General features: G+C 35.9%; 1 protein-coding gene across 5 annotated transcripts in view; it reads right to left on the bottom strand.

Annotated features, from left to right (window-relative positions):
* Positions 1-20,552, bottom strand: part of LOC311071615 (connector enhancer of kinase suppressor of ras 3-like) — a 78,238-nt gene that overhangs the window by 35,645 nt on the left and 22,041 nt on the right. For all 5 annotated transcript variants that reach the window (XM_084096039.1, XM_084096036.1, XM_084096037.1 and 2 more), the window contains exons 2-10: positions 20,013-20,176; positions 13,794-13,996; positions 11,138-11,225; positions 8,899-8,940; positions 5,530-5,649; positions 4,352-4,411; positions 3,137-3,205; positions 2,686-2,832; positions 1,567-1,691 (exon numbers count right to left, since the gene is read on the bottom strand). In XM_084096039.1, coding sequence (XP_083952165.1) covers positions 1,567-1,691; positions 2,686-2,832; positions 3,137-3,205; positions 4,352-4,411; positions 5,530-5,649; positions 8,899-8,940; positions 11,138-11,225; positions 13,794-13,996; positions 20,013-20,176 — 1,018 coding nt within the window. The remainder of the gene's footprint in view (positions 1-1,566; positions 1,692-2,685; positions 2,833-3,136; positions 3,206-4,351; positions 4,412-5,529; positions 5,650-8,898; positions 8,941-11,137; positions 11,226-13,793; positions 13,997-20,012; positions 20,177-20,552) is intronic.

Here is a 20,552-nt window from a genome sequence, read left to right as displayed (position 1 = left end):
ATGTTGTTTGGCCAATTTTAAACAAGGATTTGATCATGCTGTAATGCAGGGATAGGGACTTCGGTCCTGGAGGGCCACTGCCCTGAAGAGTTTATGCTGCGCTCACGCCATGTCGTAATTACAGTAAATAAGAGATGACGCTGTACTTGGAGCTGTTCACATCCTTGGATTCAGATTTAAATGTTTCTCTTGCATTATTAACTCCAAAATAAATCTGCAGTGGTCCCGTGGTACAAGCATTAGCTCTCTGAAAATGACTTTTCTATGCAAATTAAGTTCTACGATCTCATGAATACTTTTTACAAGTCAGAATAGTTGCGGTAATTACGACATGGCGTATACACACCTTTAGCTCAACCCTCATCAAACACACCTGAACAAGTTAATGGAGGTGTTCAGGATTACTAGAAAGCCTAAGAAATTAAGAGTTTTTAATAGGGTTGGAGCTAAACTCTGCAGGACAGCGGCACTCAGGGGCCGACGTTGCTCATTCCTGCTGTAAAGTGTAACTTTTGTTTATTACCAGTTTAAATAATCTTTATTACCAGTTTAACCATTATGCAGCATGACGAAAAATGTGACTACGTTTTCATTGACTAAAACTAGACTAAAATGCTCAGACATTTAGTCGACTAAAACTTGACTAAACAAAAACAAGACAAGGTGGACTAATATTACAGTGTAATATTACATAATACAAGCATTTTAATACAAGCATTCAATGATTATTTGCTTTTCATATTTTATTTGAACCAATTATTTGTCAAGTCAAGTCACCTTTATTCATACCACGCTTTTTGCAATACATATTGTTTCAAAGCAGCTTTATAGTGATAACAGGAAAATAATGCAACAAAGTTTGTTTCTAGAAGAAAATTGCATCACAGTCTAGTTTAAGTTCAGTGATGGTTCATTTTTGTTGTAAAAAAGTTATTAATTTAATTTTAATTTAGTGCAGACAGATCAATAATATTGTTGAATATTTGTTTTACAACGAAGAAGGCCTTGTCTCATTTTATAAATTAAGTCATTTTATATATAAAGAGTTCAGATGCAAAAACCTCTAAGTGCCATCTGAAATTTTCTTCTACAATGATCATTTTTATGAAGCTCGTATATTTAAGTTCAGTAATTCCACTTAAATGGCAATGAAAATTACATATTAATTGCCATTTAAGTGAAATTACTGAACTTAAATAAACGAGCTTGATAAAAATGATCATTCTAGAAGAAAATTTCAGATGGCACTTAGAGGTTTTTGCATCTGAACTCTTCATATGTATATGTATTTTAAGTCATTTTAAAGGCTATTGTTCACTGGATATTTATTTTTATTTTTTGGGTTGTAATAAAAACCTATACCTATTAAAAAAAATACCTATTACTCGATTAATCTTCAAAATAATCAACCGATTACTTGATTACCAAAATAATCGTTAGTGACAGCCCTAAATACCATTATACTCTGGAATGTTTACTATAATCAAAACACCATGATATTCACAAGGTATTTGAATGCTACATGTTGCAAGAGAACATTGGCGGAGGTTTTCGCTTCAGGCTCACCGTGGAGTGTAAGGCACTGAGGGAGGTGGAGGGATGTACAGGTCCAGTATGGCAGGCTTGTCCTTTCTACTGCACAGTTTGGCAGATTCGTCTGGTGACTGACTCTTACTGGGAGAGGTGGAGCTCTGTAGAACATGAGGAAAACCTTTTGTAAAACATCTCTTCACAAATTAAAAGGCACATATCATCAAGACATCACTAAATGGAGTAACAAATAATAAACTGATATATCAATGTAGCAACATTTGTTCAAACAAAATAATTAATATGATGTGTTAGGAAATAAACTGATTATATGTATACAGTATAATATAATGATTAATTATATTTTTTTAAATGATACAACAATAGATCAACCGTTCAAACAATATTAGACATGTAAGTGTGACTCCAAAATCTTTTTGGGACCACTGTATAAACCGAAACATGGCACATACACACAATTTTTTTTATTTGATTTGAAGATCTATAAACTACGGTGCTCCACACATGACATGCAAACAAAAAATATATAGCGTGCCCACAATTTACTAATTCATTCACTTGTTTTAGTTAAATCATGGCCATTCGCAAAATGTATTAATTTGTTTCCTCAGTTTAGTAAATCATGGCCACGTTGAACTACTTCGTTCCCTTGTTTTGATTTAACCAATTTAAGTGAACGATTTAGTAAAACGAGGCCATGATATACATTTTTTTTTCCTGCATGTCATGTGCGGGCCTCCATAATAAACCACAGCACTTTGTTCAAATAATATTGCTGACATTCCCTTGGTGTAACTAGAGCCCTTTAATGATTAGAATGATTTCTGAAGGATCATGTGACACTGAAGATCGGTGTTTTAAAATATATTCAAATAGTTCCTTTAAATTGTAATAATATTTCACAATATTACTGTTTTTACTGTATTTTTGAGCAAATAAATACAGTCTTTGTGAGCATAAGAGACTTAAAAAAAAAAAAAAAAACATAAAACTTTTTGACCAGAAGTGTATATTTGGTCATATAGTATAAAATGTATATTTCATGCATGTTTTCTTCCATCAGAAAACACAGTTCAGTTCACCTCTATGTTCATGTGAGAGTTGATGACTGTTAATGCGTTATGAATGACACACCTGAGGCACGGGCGGTTTCCAGCGCATGTTTTTGAGAGGTGCTGGGGTAAATCCTGAGGTTCCTGTGGGTCTTTTCTTTAAAATAAGAACTACACGTTTAGGGTCCTCTCTCAGCTTGGCCACCAGGTTCTTCAGCTGCCAGCCCACCTGGAGCAAACAAGCACAAGCCCTTAAGAACTACTGAAAATAATTCTGCTCAGGCTTTTCAGATTATCATAGGCACAATCATGGCACAGTCCCGCAGAGAACGCACTTCTGAACATGAGTCTGCACAAATACGACTAATCGTGAAGAAAATGATCCAATATTGCAGACGGGGTGGAGAGAAATTACGTAAACGCGCTTTTCATTCAGTACTAAACAAGTATAGATGAAAAACAAAAAGGGTTTATTTTAATAGAAAATACCACTGTACAATTCAAAAAACTTGTGGGAATAAAGAAATGCTTACCACTGTCTGCTGGTTGACCTGGATGACCTCATCTCCAGCGTGGATCTTGTGTGTCAAATCTGCTGGAGACTAGAGGGGACATTCTATAAGTATTTGTTTTACTTTAAATATTCACATTCTGTCAAAACCATTTGTAATTGTTGTGAACAAGATGCAATCCCTAGCCCCGACTAAAACTTGACCAAACAAAAACAGGACAAGGTTGACTAAATATGATTAAAACTACATTTATAAAAAAAAAATTCAAAAAAATAATAGCTGACAAAATGAACACTAGATGCACCACAAGTGAGTCGCACATTACAGCTGTGTTTTCAGCGCTGTTCAAGGGCTGCACGCAAAAACAAACAGCACACCTGTGTAGTATAATTCACTAACAAATGACTTGTATGAGCTGTTGTTTTTAATTAATTATCCAAAAGGTTTTGAGAACAGGTTTGACTCAGTCAAGCTTTTGTTGTTTTGTAAAAAAAAAAAAAAAAAAACTATACCATGACAATAAAGCAAATGTCAGTGTGATTAACAATCTGAAATTAATCATCAATTGGGGTGCATGAATCATCACTTGAGCAGTGGGAATTTAGCTTCGGAGCAGAAGTGTTGTGCAATTTTGACATTGTCTAGAATGTCTGTTATTAAACAGGTCACAAAAAAGTCAGGGGATGTGCATGTCAATTTTTTTTAAAAATAAATAAAGCGACAGTTCACCCAAAAATAAAAATTCATGAAAATGTGGACTAAACTCCTCAATTCGTATGGATCAGTTTTACAATCTCTTTATGAACTTTCTGAAGTGTCAAAGTGGTAGTTGCCTCAATGTCAATGGAGGGACAGAATAATCTCATATTCTATGATCTAAAAGATCTTCATTTGAGTTGAAGTCAAAGATGAACGAAATTCTTACGGGTTTGGAACGACACGAGTGTAATTAATGACAGAATTTTCATTTTTGGGTGAACTAACCCTTAAACATCATCATGCTAAAAATGACATTTATGGCAACATTTTTACTGAGAAAGTACAATTCCTGTGCGCCATCTGGAGCCCTAACAAACACTGTTCAGTTTCAATCTAAAAGAAGCCCCATCTATTTCTGAGTTTGTTCATTTAGACTGAACATTACGTGCACACAGAGGCTAAATTTATCTCAGCCATTGGCATCAAAAAGCAAATAGAGATGAATCAAATGCTTATGTCATCAGAGCCCTTACTCACATGTTCAGTGGTGCCAGTGATGACGTGAAGCCCATCGTAGGTGGATTTGATGTACATGCCCTGAGCAACAGGAAGACAGGGAGAGAAAACATGAAAAACAACAGAAATAGATAGAGAACAGCACTATCATATGCGCTAGTTTCATTTTCTGACGACAACTGGTTTTACTTAGCTGGTCCAAGCTGGTAATTTGTAATCAAACCGTTAGGGACAAAGCCGACAAGGAACACCATCTCGGTTATGCTGGTAGACCATCTTGGACCAGCAATAAAAAAAGTACCAAAAAGTTAAACATTTTCAGCGGTGACTAATCTGAATCCCTCTGATTGGCCATTGCGTTCATGAGCTCAATAGAAACGTGTGTGATTGGTTAGAATGCTCCACAGTGCAAAAACGTTAAAATCAACGCAATCAACACTTTTCATTTCTTTTTCACATTTCACTTTAATTGGAACAGCCATAATAGTCTTAGTTTAATTGTGCAGGTGCATTTTTTTCTCTACATTTTGGTAGCTTTTTTGCCCCAAGCCCTCGTTAATTTCAGACCCCGTTTGACACCCTTTTTTTTGTTTTTGTTACATGGACCAAACTGATCAATTTTTCCATGCAATACATCAAATGATGCAAAAAGCACCATTAAAAAGAGTCATAAAAGCAGTCCACATAACTATAATCAAAGACTTCTGAATTCATAATTTTATTTATTGACTAGAATGCAACAGTTCAAGTTCACTTATGGATTTGTGTCATTTTGTGTGGATATATAGAATTTGTAATATTATGTTTTGAATATATATCTGAATAATCTTATTAGATAATCTAGAATTATTAGTTTAATTGAATTTAATGAAATTTACCAGTATATATTATTGAACTATTTAAAAATGTACTTCATTTTAAACGATCATATTCCTTTTAGATGTTTCTCATAAAAAAAAGAAAAGAAAACTGATGATATATAATATATTATACATAAATATGTTTTAGTCAAAATTGAGTACTCATTTTATTGATCTATTGAGTACTTGAAAGGAAAAGCTGGCTAAAATGCACAACCCTAATACTTTCTTTAAATGTTCTCCTTTTGTGTTTGGATGGCATGGGTGTGAGTAAATGTTGAGAGAATTTTAATTCTTGTCGTTATGACCCGGTTTGAGATTATAAGTAATAATTCTCACCAATCCCTCTCCTGGTTTGATGTTGGTCAGCTGAACTTCCTCCAGACATGCTGACTGGCTCATGAGAGGATCAGACGTGGTTCTCACAGTCTGGTCACAAATACCGTTCAACACCTTTGACTGTAATTCAGGAGAACAGAGTGTTTAGAAAAATAGTCCTGCATGAATTAGAGTCATCTTTAAATTCTGTCACTCGGGATGTTTTCTGTGCATTTTTGGTTTCCAGAGTCTAAATGGACTTACATGTTGATTGTAAGAATAATATAAACACTTATTTTAATTTAATCTAATGCAATCTTTAATCTGTGCCTAGAAAAACAGATATACTTTACAATTCCACATGAATCCACCCAAGCCAAGCACATAAATAAACCACAGGCCATGCATAAACAAAGTGAATGCTATCCGAGCTTTGATTTAATTTTCCGCTCAGTGCACAAGGACAGGAGTGTCAACAAACTGAACAGTACATTCTGGATGAAACACTGGAGAGAACGGCATTAAACAACATGGTTTCATTTGATTTATTAATAAGTTGCTGTTGGAATTGTTTCAAAATTTAACCTAGGTTGCAATTTGAAGAGTTGAATGTCCTGTCGAGTATCACTTTATCCTTTCCGTATAAATATAGCTAGAGTACAACATAACGTAAGATACAAATAATCTACACTACCGGTCAAAAGTTTGGAATAATTAAGAAAAAACAGTAATATTGTGAAATATCATTACAATTTAAAATCACGGTTCTCTATTTTAATATATTTTTAAATGTAATGTATTCCTGTAATGGCAACAGCATCATTACTCCAGTCTTCAGTGTCACATGATCCTTCAGAAATCATTCTAATATGCTGATTTGTTGTTATTATGCTGAAATGTGCAGTTATTATTGGTGATCACTAATTATTAGTAATAACGGCTTCTATTATTATCAATGTTAAAAACATTTTGCTTTTTAATATTTTTGTGGAAACCGTGACACATTTTTTCAAGATACTTTGATGAATAGAAAGTTCAATAAAACAGTATTTATTTTAAATATAAATATTTTGTAACTTTATAAATGTCTTTATTGACAAATTTGATCAATTGAATCCATCCTTTCTAAATAAAAGTATATATATATATTTTTTAACTTTTACTTTTTAAAAGTTTTACACCAAACTTTTGAATGGTAAACTGTGCATAGTATAACCTTAATATAGTAAAGAGCTAACCTTATAAATTATTTAGCTGGTATAAATTGATATGTTCAAGTTTATGTATAGGTTGGTTCAGTGATGTTAAATTATATTTTTGACTAAAAGCATGTATTTTATATGTTACCATTTTTAAGTTACCACTTTTTTCAACAATAACAATAAATGTTTCATGTGAACTTAAGACTGGAGTAATACTGAAAATTCAGCTTTGCCATCACAGGAATAAATTACATTAAAAAAATATTAAAAAAGAAAACAATTATTTTAAATTGTAACAATATTTAACAATATTAATGTTTCAATGTAAAAAAAAAAAAAACCTGTCAAAAACTTTTGACCTGTAGTGTATATTTGTCTTGTATTGCAGACAGCCCAATTATACTATCAACTTCTCATGAATGGGCTGCCTTTCTTTCTTCCGCAGATGCTTGACAGGGAAGGAATACAGGACTCAACCCATTCAAGCTTTGTGTGTGTGATTTTGTCAACCTATTATGCCTAGACTTGTGCTTGCATGTCAATTCTAAACTTCCTTCACCCTTCCCAATATGCACGTATGACATGTGTGAACACATATGCATATGTTTACATTTCACTGCACTTGAGCAAATCCCTCTGCTTTTAGACAAAAATAAAATAATTAAAAAAAAAATTCTAGCTTAATGCATTTTTTTATCAACACTTGAATGTGTGTAAGTTTAATAAAAAAAGCAACATTTTGAGCTAAAAGCTGAGAAAATCATGTTTTTGTCAAAGACTACGTCTGGATCAGATTCAGAATGATGATCAAAACACAGATGGAGTAGATCGAGTCCATCAACACCCCCAAAGCTTCACAGTTCTAGAGCTCGTCTTGGGTCGACATTTCATTCAGTAACATTAGGCAGATTTGCTTTATATGCTTTATAAAGTTGATGATCGCGTTATTTTACATCAAAAGTCTCGATGATGTAAAATGCTGGATGGATGAGAATTTTCTCCACTTAAATGAGAGCAAAACTGATGTTGTTTTTGGCCCTCTTAGCTCTTCGCCACTTATCTCTATCTACTTGGGGCCACTCTCCAGAAATGTTCACCCATGCGCAAAAAATCTGGGTATATTTTTTTACTCTGAGTTGAATTTTGCAAAACAAGTTAGTGCTGGGGTGAAAACTAGTTTCTACTACTTAGCTAAAATGAAACCTATGCTCTCATTTAAAGATTTGGAGACGATCATCCATGCTTTTATATCATCCAGACTGGACTATTGTCATGTGGTGTATTTAGGACTCTCTCAGTCATTGGTGAATCGATTGCAGCTGGTTCAAAATGCCGCTGTTAGACTATTGACCGGTATGAGAAAGAGGGACAGAATCACCTTGATTCTAACATCTCTTCAATGGCTACCTATCAGATTTCAGATCGACCTCAAGGCCCTGTTAATAATTTATAAAATTTGAAATGGTCTTGCGCACTCCTATCTGTCAGATCTCATTATTCCGCACCAGCCAGTAAAGAATCTGAGATCGGCAGATAAATTATTGCTCCAGGTATCGCGGTCCCGACTCAAGCGAAAAAGGTGATCGCGCCTTTCCGATAGCCGGTCCTAGGTTATGGAATAACTTGCCGCTTGCCATCCGCTCTGTCCCCACTTTGCCCTCTTTTAAAACGGCTTTGAAGAAGCACTTTTATAGCTTGGCGTTTGACTGTGACCCAGGAGAGAACTAAATATTAATTTCATGTTGTTGCGATTTGTATTCTCTGTGTTTGGTTTTATCGATGGCTTTGTACAGCACTTTGGGCTGCACTTGAGGCAGTAGAAATGTGCTTTATAAAAAAAATAAACTAAACTTATCTATGTTATTTTGTGGAAACCGAGATGTACCCTGTATGTTTGTGTGCATATATATGCATACATATTATTATTATTATTATTATTATTTATTTGTTTAAATCATCTTTGCCCCAGTATTTGTGTGTGGGGTGTTTATTGGGGGTTGAGACAGGGGGTTACAGGTAATGGTCAATGATAAAAGGTAATGAGACTTTCGCATTTTACCCCATGCCTGAGAATCTGAGACACATAAAACTAACTAAAACTAGACACCTTATCACCATTTACACAAGTAAAGAAATAACAAATAATTTTATATATGAAATGAATAATGGAAATGCAAAAGATACTTACAACATCCAAAACCTTCTCTTCCATGTCATACACAGTGCAGTCCTGTGCGGGAAAGAAAGAAAAATTGCATGTTTAAAACCACTGTGAATAATAAAAACAAAAAGTTCAGATTCAGGAATGTTGTATAATTACAGAGCAACAGTGAATGACCTCCAGCCTCAAAAAAACAGATTTTAGCCTTGAATCACATCTCCATGTCCACTCCGAGACAAGATAATTACACAACACATTGTGGGAATAAACCAATGTGAGGAAGAGAGAGACAAGACAAGACAAGGAAAACTAGCATATGGTGCATTAAGGGTAGAAGGGGAAGATGATTTTTTTTGTGATCAACTTTTTTAAAATTGGTTTTATATAAAGAAGGTCACTTACATATTGCCCAGATTCTTCACATGAGACCTAAAAACCTGGATATTTGCTATGACAGCTTTTAAAGGGATATTTTTATTGCATTTGTATCCCACATCATTAAACTCCTGACTGGGCTGGAAACTCAACATTACAGTTTTTCTCAGTCGATTTGACACATTTCTCCAAATGAATGTAGTTGCTCTCATAATAATGAACACAGAAAACTAAACACACTCTTATGTTGGCAAAACAGTTCAGTATTCACTGCATAATGAAGCACTGCATTTCATTCAAGTAATGCATTTATCAAAAATAAATAGTAACATCAAAACTACAAAAGTGTGTTCTCTGTTGATTTGATGATAAATTCAGCTACAGATACACAAATACAGGAATGAAAATACGTGTTTTTCATATTCTTTAATCGTGTTCTTCAAAGATTGACGAGTTTAGTTGTATAATGATGAGTTTTCGCCCCAAAAAACAAAATAAAATAAATAAATAAATGTACTGCAATCATAGAATCATTGAACTTTATAGATCTTGCCTCTCATTTACATCTGGTCAAAGAATTTCATCAACATCACAGCATATATTTTCATGAGTCATGGATCATGGGGGAAAAAAACTGTGAATGCTGGATCCATCCTTGTCCCTCAACTTCACAGGCCTCTTCCATCACTTAAAGACTAACTTGGTTGTAGGGGCTGTGATTATATAATTTCCATCTCCAAGAGGAGAATAAGCTGAAAGGAACACCATCCTGAAATGTAGGTGATGCTCAAACCACTCTTGCACACGAGCTGAACGGTGAACTTGGACATTATCCCACACAACTACACAATTTGCTCCTGATCACCCTTGAGGAAAGTGGATTTCATTGAGGTAGTTTAAAAATGTAGAAGCCTTTCTGTGTTGTGCGGCCCCAAGACAGCATTGTGTATCTATCTCTCCTCCTTCCTCTGTTCATATCTTCTTTATATTTTCTTCTCTTGCTCTTTCCACTAATACCATTGCCCTCCATTCTACCATCTCTTCTCCCTCTTTTCCTCTTCCTACACCATCAATTCTTCTTGCTCCATCTCTTCTAAAGCCGCCTTTCCACTGCACAAAACAAACGACAGTCGTTGGACCGGAAGTCATTCATTTCCAATGGAGAGTAGTACGGGAGCTGTGTGGAGTTCCGATCATACAGTATGTGTATGCAGAGATTTCGGATCCGATTTGAGCTTCGGATGCGTTGAAATATATCAATATTTCATTTCCCAAACAAAAATCTATGCAGGGCTGTCATAATGTTAAAAGTCTCTCAAATTCTCAAAAGACATCCTACTGTGTGAAAACACCTAAACAAATTCATGAAAGAAATTTGGGATTTCTACATTGAAAACTGATACTGATCAATCTGCCAATGTCAAAAACTCAAACTTAATATTGAAACATACTATTAAACAATCTAAACATGAATACTAGCCAAGGAAGAACGAGACAGGAGAGAGTATGTACTTATCAAACCAATATCCATCTTGAAGTATCTCTGATTATGGCAGATATGAAAGCGCACAGAACTCAAGAATCCCTTCTTGCAGAAGGCAACCACAGGCAAGGAAGATAACATGGAGGAATGTTGGCAGCTATGTTAAAGGGCATCCTGGCTTGTGTTAAAGAAACTGTAAACTCAAGAAGCTGTGACTGATGTGTTGGGGGGTCTGCTTATTACTGTCTGAAGTAAATCCCCCAAAGCAAACACAGCAAGACAGCACATGGTCAGATAACTAGCTTCAGACTTTCAGACTTCAGCTTTTCAGCTATAAATCCCCCACTGTGAAATGCATGAGAGCTCAAAAAATGAACATGTGTGTCTGTCCTAAAAAGCCATACTGACCTGTTGAACTGTAGTGGTCAGTTCCAGACACAACTGGATGATCTTGTTCTTGGTGCTGGTGAAATCACTGATTCCCGTCAATGGAGTTCTGCAGACAGAGGAAATTAAGGTTAAAGACTTTACAACAAATGTCACACTGTGTAAAAGCACAGGACAACAAACTTCTTGCATAGGATTTTCTGATGTGGCCGTAAAATAGCAAAGAACTTTATTTCCATCACTGTGTGTCTGGATTTTCTGAATCGGTGGTCATAAAAACTGGAGCTGGGATAAAACACATTACCACGTCAGCTCCATTAAGTGCAGTCAAACAGTTTCCATTTCTTTTATCCAGACAGATCAGAAGAATGACACCATATAACTTGAGAAAATATCACTGAATTTCTGTGGTTAAAACATCATAATAATAGTACCAGTGGCTTTGACTTTAAAGGAATGTTCTTTTGTGTCATAATATCCACACAAAATTGTGGTTACAGTAAAGCACTTGAAAATCAAAGTAAACAGGGCCTTGCACTTCAAGGGCCCTATTTTAACAATCTGAAATGCAAGTATCAAACGCGAAACGCAAGTAACTTTGTGTGCGGATCTCGGGTGCTGTGGCTATTATACCCGCGGGATAAATGACTCTTGCGCCCGACGCAAATCTAAAATGGGTTGGTCTGAAGTAGCTTCATTACTCATAGGTGTGGTTTGGGCGTAACGTGAAATAAACCAATCACAGCGTCATCTCACATTCCCTTTAAAAGCAGGCGCGCTTGTTCCATGGCGAATTGCTATTATAACGGCAGATTTGCCAGGCGCAGCCAGGAGCGGTTCACAGCCGAGGAGACCGACGTTCTCGTCAGGGCCGTAAAAGACAGAGAAGTGACACTGTATGGGGATGGAGAAACCCACCCAAATAAGCTTCGGTTAAACAGGCGTATAATAATTTGGGTAAATGTGTAAGCTAGATTTATGCCTATTTTTTCACATCTTCATGGACACCACAATGATTTCCCTCGTGTGGAATATTTTCCTTGTAATTATGTATGGTTTGCAAAAATGTGAACTGCTGCGTCTGTGTGTAGATGAAAGAACCAAAGTGTATGCGCGTTGTGAACACGCTACATTATGGCCAAGCATGCGCCCTTAAAATAGCATTTGAACATTTGAGCATTTTTTTTTGTGGATGAACTTCTAGAATGAAACTAGACTAAACAAATTCTAACTCATATCAAGCATAATTTCTGTGTAGGGAATTTTTCTCTTTTTGTCAGAATATGTAGCGACAATAAATAAATAAATAAAGACAGCGGATAAGTAATTACATTAAATTCAAATGTTCAATGTATTTTATGTTTAGTATCTTAGTTAGTTTAACAACATGCTACGTCAAACCAAAAAAAAAAAAAAAAAATCCTTTAAGGCAAGTCAGCTCTGTGGCCATATTTATATCGCCCTTGGGCCACACTTTCTAGTCATGCAAGTACTACAACTATTTATTTGAATGGAGACCCTGACTCTGTTAACTGTCTATCAAAATGGAAAAAAGCAATGCTACATTTTGTCTGTTGATTGAATTCCATTTCTGCAGCATTTTGCATCTCCACACCAAATGAACTCTTAATGCTGAGCCATGCTTCTATGAAAAACACAATTGACTCTTTTAACTTTAAGGTGGGAAAACAGCCGCAATTTTGGTTCCTTGCCGCTTTTGGCTTTTGGCTAGATGGGGACACATAATATTGAACAATATTACTGATCTGCCTGCATTGACACCATTATATGAGAACTGAACTGAGCTGGACGATGACATCACTGTTTTCTCCAGAGCGGCTTTACATATAAATTAACTGAATGAATAACTTTTTTTTTAACAGAAATGAACCATCACTGAACTTATCACTAACCATCACTAACTTCTAGATCTGCTGTACAGCAGAAACAAACTTTGTTTCATTATTTTCCTGTTATCACTGTAAATCTGCTTTAAAACAGTCTTTATTGTAAAAAGCCTATATGCATTTATGAGTGGATCATGTCTATTGGAACCATGAAAGGAACATTTTTGTGGTTTCTGGAGTAGTTGCACTGTAAAACTATTACTTTTTTTTAAGGTAATAAAACAGAGATTATATTATTTCAGCATTCCTACTTCAAAATTCCATAATTATTTGTGAAATTTACTAGCAATTTCTGAGTGAAACATTTTTTTCAGTGTATGTAGAGTGTTGTAAACCAGTCACTTATCAGGGTCCACTTCAGTAAGGATGCTGCCTATGTAGGGAGGATATAGCAAGGCAGCTAACTGGGATTTTGAACAAAGCTTCACAAAAATCTCACCCTTCATGGGAAAGATGTGGTTAGCTGTGCACAGACTGGTAAGGAAAGAAAGGAGGATTGTATCTGGTTACAACTGTCTGCCCTGTCTGGAAAAATCTGTAAGTGCTGCTCATGCAAGTCTAAGTTCAGACTCTGCAGTGAATTATATGAGCTTCCAGAGGTTTACCATCAGTTTCTTCAGAGTAAAAGCTCCTTATAAATCATCAGTGTGCAACCTTTTACATGCTTAAATTCACAATGAATGCCTCCATACATAAATAAAGGAGCAATAGAAATAGAAATAAGCAACATAAATAATATGTAAAGAAATGATGACTAGGGATGTTTATACCTGTCCAGCCATGCCAGGAGGCTTTTGGCTGCTCCAATAAGTTCAACCACAGAGGAGAGGAATTCATTTGGGAGCTTGCTAGATGTGTTGCTTTCATACGTAGGACTCTTCCTGCGTTCTGATGTTGCATTGTGAAGGCTGTTGGTCACAGCTCTCATCTTCACCACCAGATTCTTCAAGTTATCCGTTTCCACACCATAGTTCTGAGGAAGAAGGACAAAATTACATATTACCGTAAAGCCCAAAGTATACTTGTTTTTTACGTGTATGCTAGGACATGCGTACAGTGTGCATGATGTAAATATCGTCATCAGTATAGTACATGCTTACCGTACACACACAGCATGATTTTTCCAACCGCATGTTAATCAAAATAAAATCTAAATCACGATTTGACTGTGCGATTATGAAAACACAAAGGCTGCGATTTAATTAAATGTATGCGCTGCGTGTTTCAGAGTGAAGCAGCTCACTGTTTTCAGCGTCTCAGAGAGGCTTGGTTCACAGTAAACGCTGCTCCACATGAATCATCTTCCCATATTTGTAATAAGCGCTTATCAACAAAAGATAATTTTTTCCTGCGTTTTTTTCTCAAAATGAAAGTTTGATGCTTTAATGTATGAACATGATGAAGATAAGACAGCCATGCATTTTAGATTTTTTCGTGCAGCCCTACTGAATGTACACTCTGCTCGCACATACATCTTTTGTTGTTGTAGTAATTAGTTTATCCACAAGGCGGCAACACTGGCATTTGTGTTACATTTGAAAAGAAACGGAGACAGAACAACAAAAAAAGATGTCCACATTGGTGAGAACTTGTGTGAGGGGAGTTAAGAGATACATGCAACTCTAGTTTAAACGAGTACAAAGTCATTTTTATTGTTTATGGAGAGAAATAGCAAAGACACTGGACAAAGGTAAAGCGGTCTAGTGCGCATGTGTCGAACGCTTGCGTTTGCGCTCGACACGGAGTATACTTTGAAAGGGTTTATATTCGGCTGAACGCATTTGCTTTCAGCTATACAGGTATGGGCATGTGACCAAACCTTTTCATTTTCATTACTGTGATTGGTTACAATGGCATATTGGGTGATGCCTTACAGTTCGCCGGGATAAGAGTCGAGGACTGTATGTGGAAGTGCAACACTGTTGAGGATTAGGTACACAGAATGTGATCATGCATTCAAAACCAGTTGACACAACACAACTGACAGAATGAAATAGAGGTCTTGAGAAGTTTTTGAAAGCTTTTTCACTTGACACTCTGTTTTAAATGCAGTGCTCATGGTGTGAGATGCTGAAAAAACAGCAAGGCACAAAGAAGCGATCTAAGTCTGACACATTGACCAGCTTCATCACCATCTTCCCAACACAAGTATTTAGCTGATTTATCTGTTGAGTTATTGAGCAGTTAAAATGACTTCAAATCCATATTCTCCTGTTCCAAATGCATTCAGTAAGCAGCTATACTAGAAACACATTTGCCTTCTTTATCCAGATTTTATTTTTTATTCACTATTTATTTCATTTTAGTTTAAAGAGTTGGTGATTCCTGCATGGCATTGACTGAGAGAGCTATTAATCCAATTGCTTCATCAGCAGTGAAAGATTCTTCAGGTTGCAATCCACACCAATTAGATTTGCACATTACACGACCAAACAAGTTTACATTTCACTTCTGTTTTTTATGGTGTCCTTTTAGGCCATGGATTTAAAACACTTGCTTGAGTTGTAAATAAAAACTTGATGCTTGATATGCCCAATACTATGTATTTAGTAGACAATTTCTATCCACTTCTGGAATGCAATGAATGTAGGCTTGTTCAGCAGATGCAGCAAAAAGCAAAGATACTGTATTACATACATTGAAATTTAATCCACGTTTAGAAGGCATCATTCTTGGTGTATTAAATTCAACACCCCATGCTCTCAACTGTTACATGATGTAAAGCAATTGGACTGCTTAAAATGTCACAGCCCTATTTAGACTCTAAAAATTGTTTGGCAAAATGTGTGCTGCTTGATTTAGCTGCTAAACCTGGCATCCCCCGTGCTCTACTTTTAAAATCTTGGAAAGGACAAGAGCATTCCTCCTGGTCTGGCAAATCTCAGTTTGCAAAAGTACTGCATCTAAGCCAAAACTGCTCATCTCTGAAAAGAAAAAAAAAGTACTTCAGCTTGATCTGCTATGGTCTAGAAAGGATATTTCATCCATAAATAAAAATGATATCATCGTTTCCTCACCCTCATCAAATTGCAAACCAGTTTGTGATCAATTTTGCTTGCACATTCATATGTAGCAGCACCTCAGAAAGTGCCAGGTTTGATGTCAATAACATCAAATGTAATTGGTTCACATGTCTTGCATCCCATCATTATGGATGTAAAAACTAAAGCAAGGCTTTTTGAGGTATAATAACAAAGATGTTAAAGAAGAATAAATAACCAATTTGGGTCATATGGCTTCTCATTTAAAGGGATATTTCACCGCTGGAAAGATGAATGTGTATTTAAATTGGGTCATTTATGTAGTAGAAATGTAGCCTAAAAATCTAGACGCACCCTAGCGGCAGCAAATTTAATTTTGCAGCCAGGGTCATCTAGCAAGTCTCCGTTGGCTTGCGAGCTGGAAAAACCAAACTCTAGTCAGGCCAATAACATCGTGTATAGAGGTCGGTGGGCGGGCTTAACAATGACGGCAGAGTTGTGATGGTTCCGTGTGAATTCCCTGTTACTTGAAAACAAAGAAGAGCTGCTGCTGCTGGCGAAAAGCGGTCTTTTGAAACGGCTTTGGCCGCGACTCTGAAAGACTTGGAGTTAAGCTTTTCTTTGAGAAAAGAACAAAGAACGGCACTGAAAAAAGGCACAGTCATTCTTAAAAAAGGAAGATGTGTTCGGAGTTTTGCCGACCGTATATGGCAAAAGTTGAATCTATCAACTAACATAACATGCAACGTTCGTCTGTTATAGGACAACTTAGTTTGAATAAAATTAATATTTGTGTAGTGTTCAATGTTGTTATCAATAGAGATACGCGGATGGGGTATTATTTCATCCGCAACCGCATCACAAAACTCATCATCCGCACCAACATTTTTTGACCAGATTTCAAAGCCGCACCCGCCCGCCATCTCATTCATTTACGATGAGATGCGCTCTAGTTCAACTTCACAATGCAATGCAAGTGAACGCGGCGCACAGGCACCTCCATGTTACGGTTATTATATTGTATCCTATATTTGCTTTTTATTTATTAAATACATGCAATTGGTTGATGAAACATTTATTAAAATTAAGATACAATTTGTACAAAACGAAATTCACTTTAAAGAAAGGCTTTCTACAAAGCAAAACTTAATGAAGTGGTAAAAATCATGTCTGACGATTTACAAAACAAAACTTCATTAAGTGGTAAAAACCATGTCTCCCGATTGCAAATGTTCATTGCTAATGTTTATTATTGCAAATGTTTTTCGTTTGTTTAATAAATCTCATAATGATGGCACATCACTTCAACACACAACATTCATAACTTTTATTTCTATCTCAAATGATTGGCGGTCGGTCAAGGGGTATTTGGCAAAGAATCAAATACAGTTGGAAACGACGTAGACCATTAATAACACAGACTGTTAACAATTGTTTTTAATTAGTATTTAAACATTCTCTATGATAAAAAATGTTTGTAAAAAATATTTTAATAACACGGTTTTGGCGGTTATAGAGTTCTAATGACGGTGTTCAACTATAACCGTCGGTCTCACGGTTATATACTAACCGTCACACCCCTAGTGAAGTATCCCTTTACGACATGTAGGGCTAGTTTCACACACAGGGCTTAGATTAAGCCAGGATTAGGCCTTAGTTATATTAGGACATTTAAATAGTTTTATAAATGTGCCTTAGAAGAAAAAACAAACATTTCTGATGTGCATCTTGAGACAAAACAATGGCACTGACATATTTTAACATTTCAGTGCAAGTTGCTTTCAGCTAAGACTCAAACATGCATTTTAGTCTGGGACTAGATTTAAGCCTTGTGTGAAACCGGGCATTATAGTGCTATTATAGCTCTGGACAACCACTGCTCTCTGCCTGCTTTCACTAATAAATGTTGATAGTAAATGCTGATCTATATTAGGTGAACTATTCCTTTCCCAAGGCGCTTTGAGGGTTTATATTTATCAAATGATAGGGTTAAATACACCTGATATGGTTTGAAGAAATGAGAGATTGGTTTCCTCCATCAGGGCAAAGTTCATAGACGCTCTCACAGATGGAGGTGGGAATGTGTTTCCTGTTCAGAATGAAATAGACTTAAGGACACTCCATCAGGGAGATATCTGGAGCACTGCTAACACTAACACATAGCACTTTCTGCATCCAATACTTGGCCTGAGTGCCTTTAATATCATTTCCAGTGCTATGAGACAATAGGAGACTCTTTCCATCGAGGACGCAGCTGTGATTTAGGGACAAAACAGATGTATAAGGTTTGGGGAGATGATCTGGAAAAATCATTATGAGCCTCATTCTAAATCATTAATTCTTCTTAGACAACAATGCATTTCACAAAATGTGTTAATTGACATTTTTAGGAATTACCTGAGATTCTGTCTGTATATTAGTGCATTATTTTATCTGAGGATTTATTACATGGCTCTCTGGGATGCTTGATTATAATTGGTCAATCAGGCATTCTGTGGTCAAGTATTTGGAATAATGGGTGTGAAATTACATACACATATGCAAAAATAAAGGTTCTTTATTGGCATCTGTGTTTCTAGGAGAACCTTTAACATCAGTGGAATCTTCCCATTGCAACAAAAGGCTATTTAAAGTGGAAAAAATTTCTTTAGATTATTAAAACGTTTTTCACACTAAGAAAAAATGGGGAACCCACAGATTTGTAGCCATAGTCTGCGTTTGATGCTAGGGGTCTGGGCACAATTATAGCTTTCAGTGCTGGACACTGCGATGTACGGTATCTTTTACAAGCACTGGCATGACCATCAGTCAAAGCCACCAAGACATTCTACCTAAGTATTTCCATGTGTTCATATCAGGTCCTTGAATTTTCTTCCCCACAGAACACGCATCCACAGAAACCAAAGTCTTTCTGAGCCGTGGTCATTTCTCATGTAATTATTTCCTGGTTTCCTTTTTTCAGAATCATACTGTTCTGTGTGGTAAACAGCATTATTATTCCAAAGCCAGTGCAAATTACATATCTTTCTTGAATCCTTAAATCTTGAATTCCTGTCATCACTTACTCAACCTCAAGTTGTTCTAAACAAAGTTTATTTCTTCTGTTGAACACAAATAAAGGTATTTTAAAGAATGTTTGGTAATCAAACAGTTGACGGCAGCCATTGGATTCCATTGTAGGAAGAAAAAAAACCATGGAAGTCAATAGCTACCATAAACTGTCTGGTTACCAGCATTCTTCAAAATATCTTCTTTTGTGTTCAACTGAAGGAAGAAACTCATACAGGTTTGGAACAACTTGAGGGTGAGTAAATGATGACAACATTTTCATTTTTGGTTGGACTATCCCTTTAAGCTGATTTCTGCATGGATACTCAAATGTCATGTGACTAATTTCCAATTTCTTTTAAATTAGTAGATGTATGGAAGACAATAATACTACTGACTAATCAATATTTGTAGGCCGGGAAAGGCCTTTAGTGAATATAGTAATGAAAGGATTGCATTCAATCATTCACATTAGCCAATATACATACTCAATATTTTAAGGCTGTCGATTTAATGCATACATTTAATTAATTACTTATGGAAAAATAATGCAAATAAAAAGATTTAACACAGTTAACGCACCCGCCCCGCCCCAGACCTACGTCATCTTACATTTCATACAGTTGATTGGTGATGAACATGAAACAGGGCAACAGCTCACTGTGTGATGAATCCTATAGAATGCAGTTAAAATACCTCAAAAATTCATGATTTTTGTCTATTATTTATATAATGTGATATAGATAAGCGATATCACGAGTGCAAATGTATATACAGTGTGTGTGTGTGTGTGTGTGTGTGTGTGTGTGTGTGTGTGTATGTATGTATGTATGTATGTATGTATGTATGTATATATATATATATAAAGACTATATATATATACAGTATATATATACACACACACAGTATGTAATAAATGGTTCACAATTTAGAAGCACAACAAACGTGAATAAGACTAACCAGAGCACAGAGGAGATCTACGGCCTCTAAAACCAGTTCCTGATGGCCAATGCGGGAAACAGCCAGTTCCTCAAGGTCCTGATGGGAGATCTTCAGTAGCTGCTCTCCATTAATCTTCTCTCTCTCAAAGTTGTGCACATACTGTTGTAGGCTGTCATCTAGACCTTCACAAGAAGAAGAGGAAAGAGAAAGAAAACATTTTTTGGAAACATTTCTGCATCACAAACAAACAGATACATTTTCTGATAGTGCCACACTTTTACACACTAGAGAACCAGCCTACAAATGGTTTTCTGAAAGCAGCAGGGTCTCTTCATTCTTCAGAATTGTCAAATTTAGCCAAAGACAAGTAGAACGAGCAACAGTGCCGCATTTTGACTTTGAATGCAGTGCTTACGTTAATTTAATTCCATCAATTTCCTTTTAAACATAATAACCATAGACCGTACCTCGATTCCTGTTTCTGCGCTCCCCAAATTTAAGAAATCCTAAAATTATAACTTCTGTTATATAATTTCAAACTTTTTTGGTCAAATTTGA

The sequence above is a fragment of the Abramis brama genome, assembly GCF_963993115.1.
Source record: "Abramis brama genome assembly, chromosome: 21".
NCBI lineage: Eukaryota > Metazoa > Chordata > Actinopteri > Cypriniformes > Leuciscidae > Abramis > Abramis brama.
This window is presented reverse-complemented; position numbering and strand designations above follow the sequence as displayed.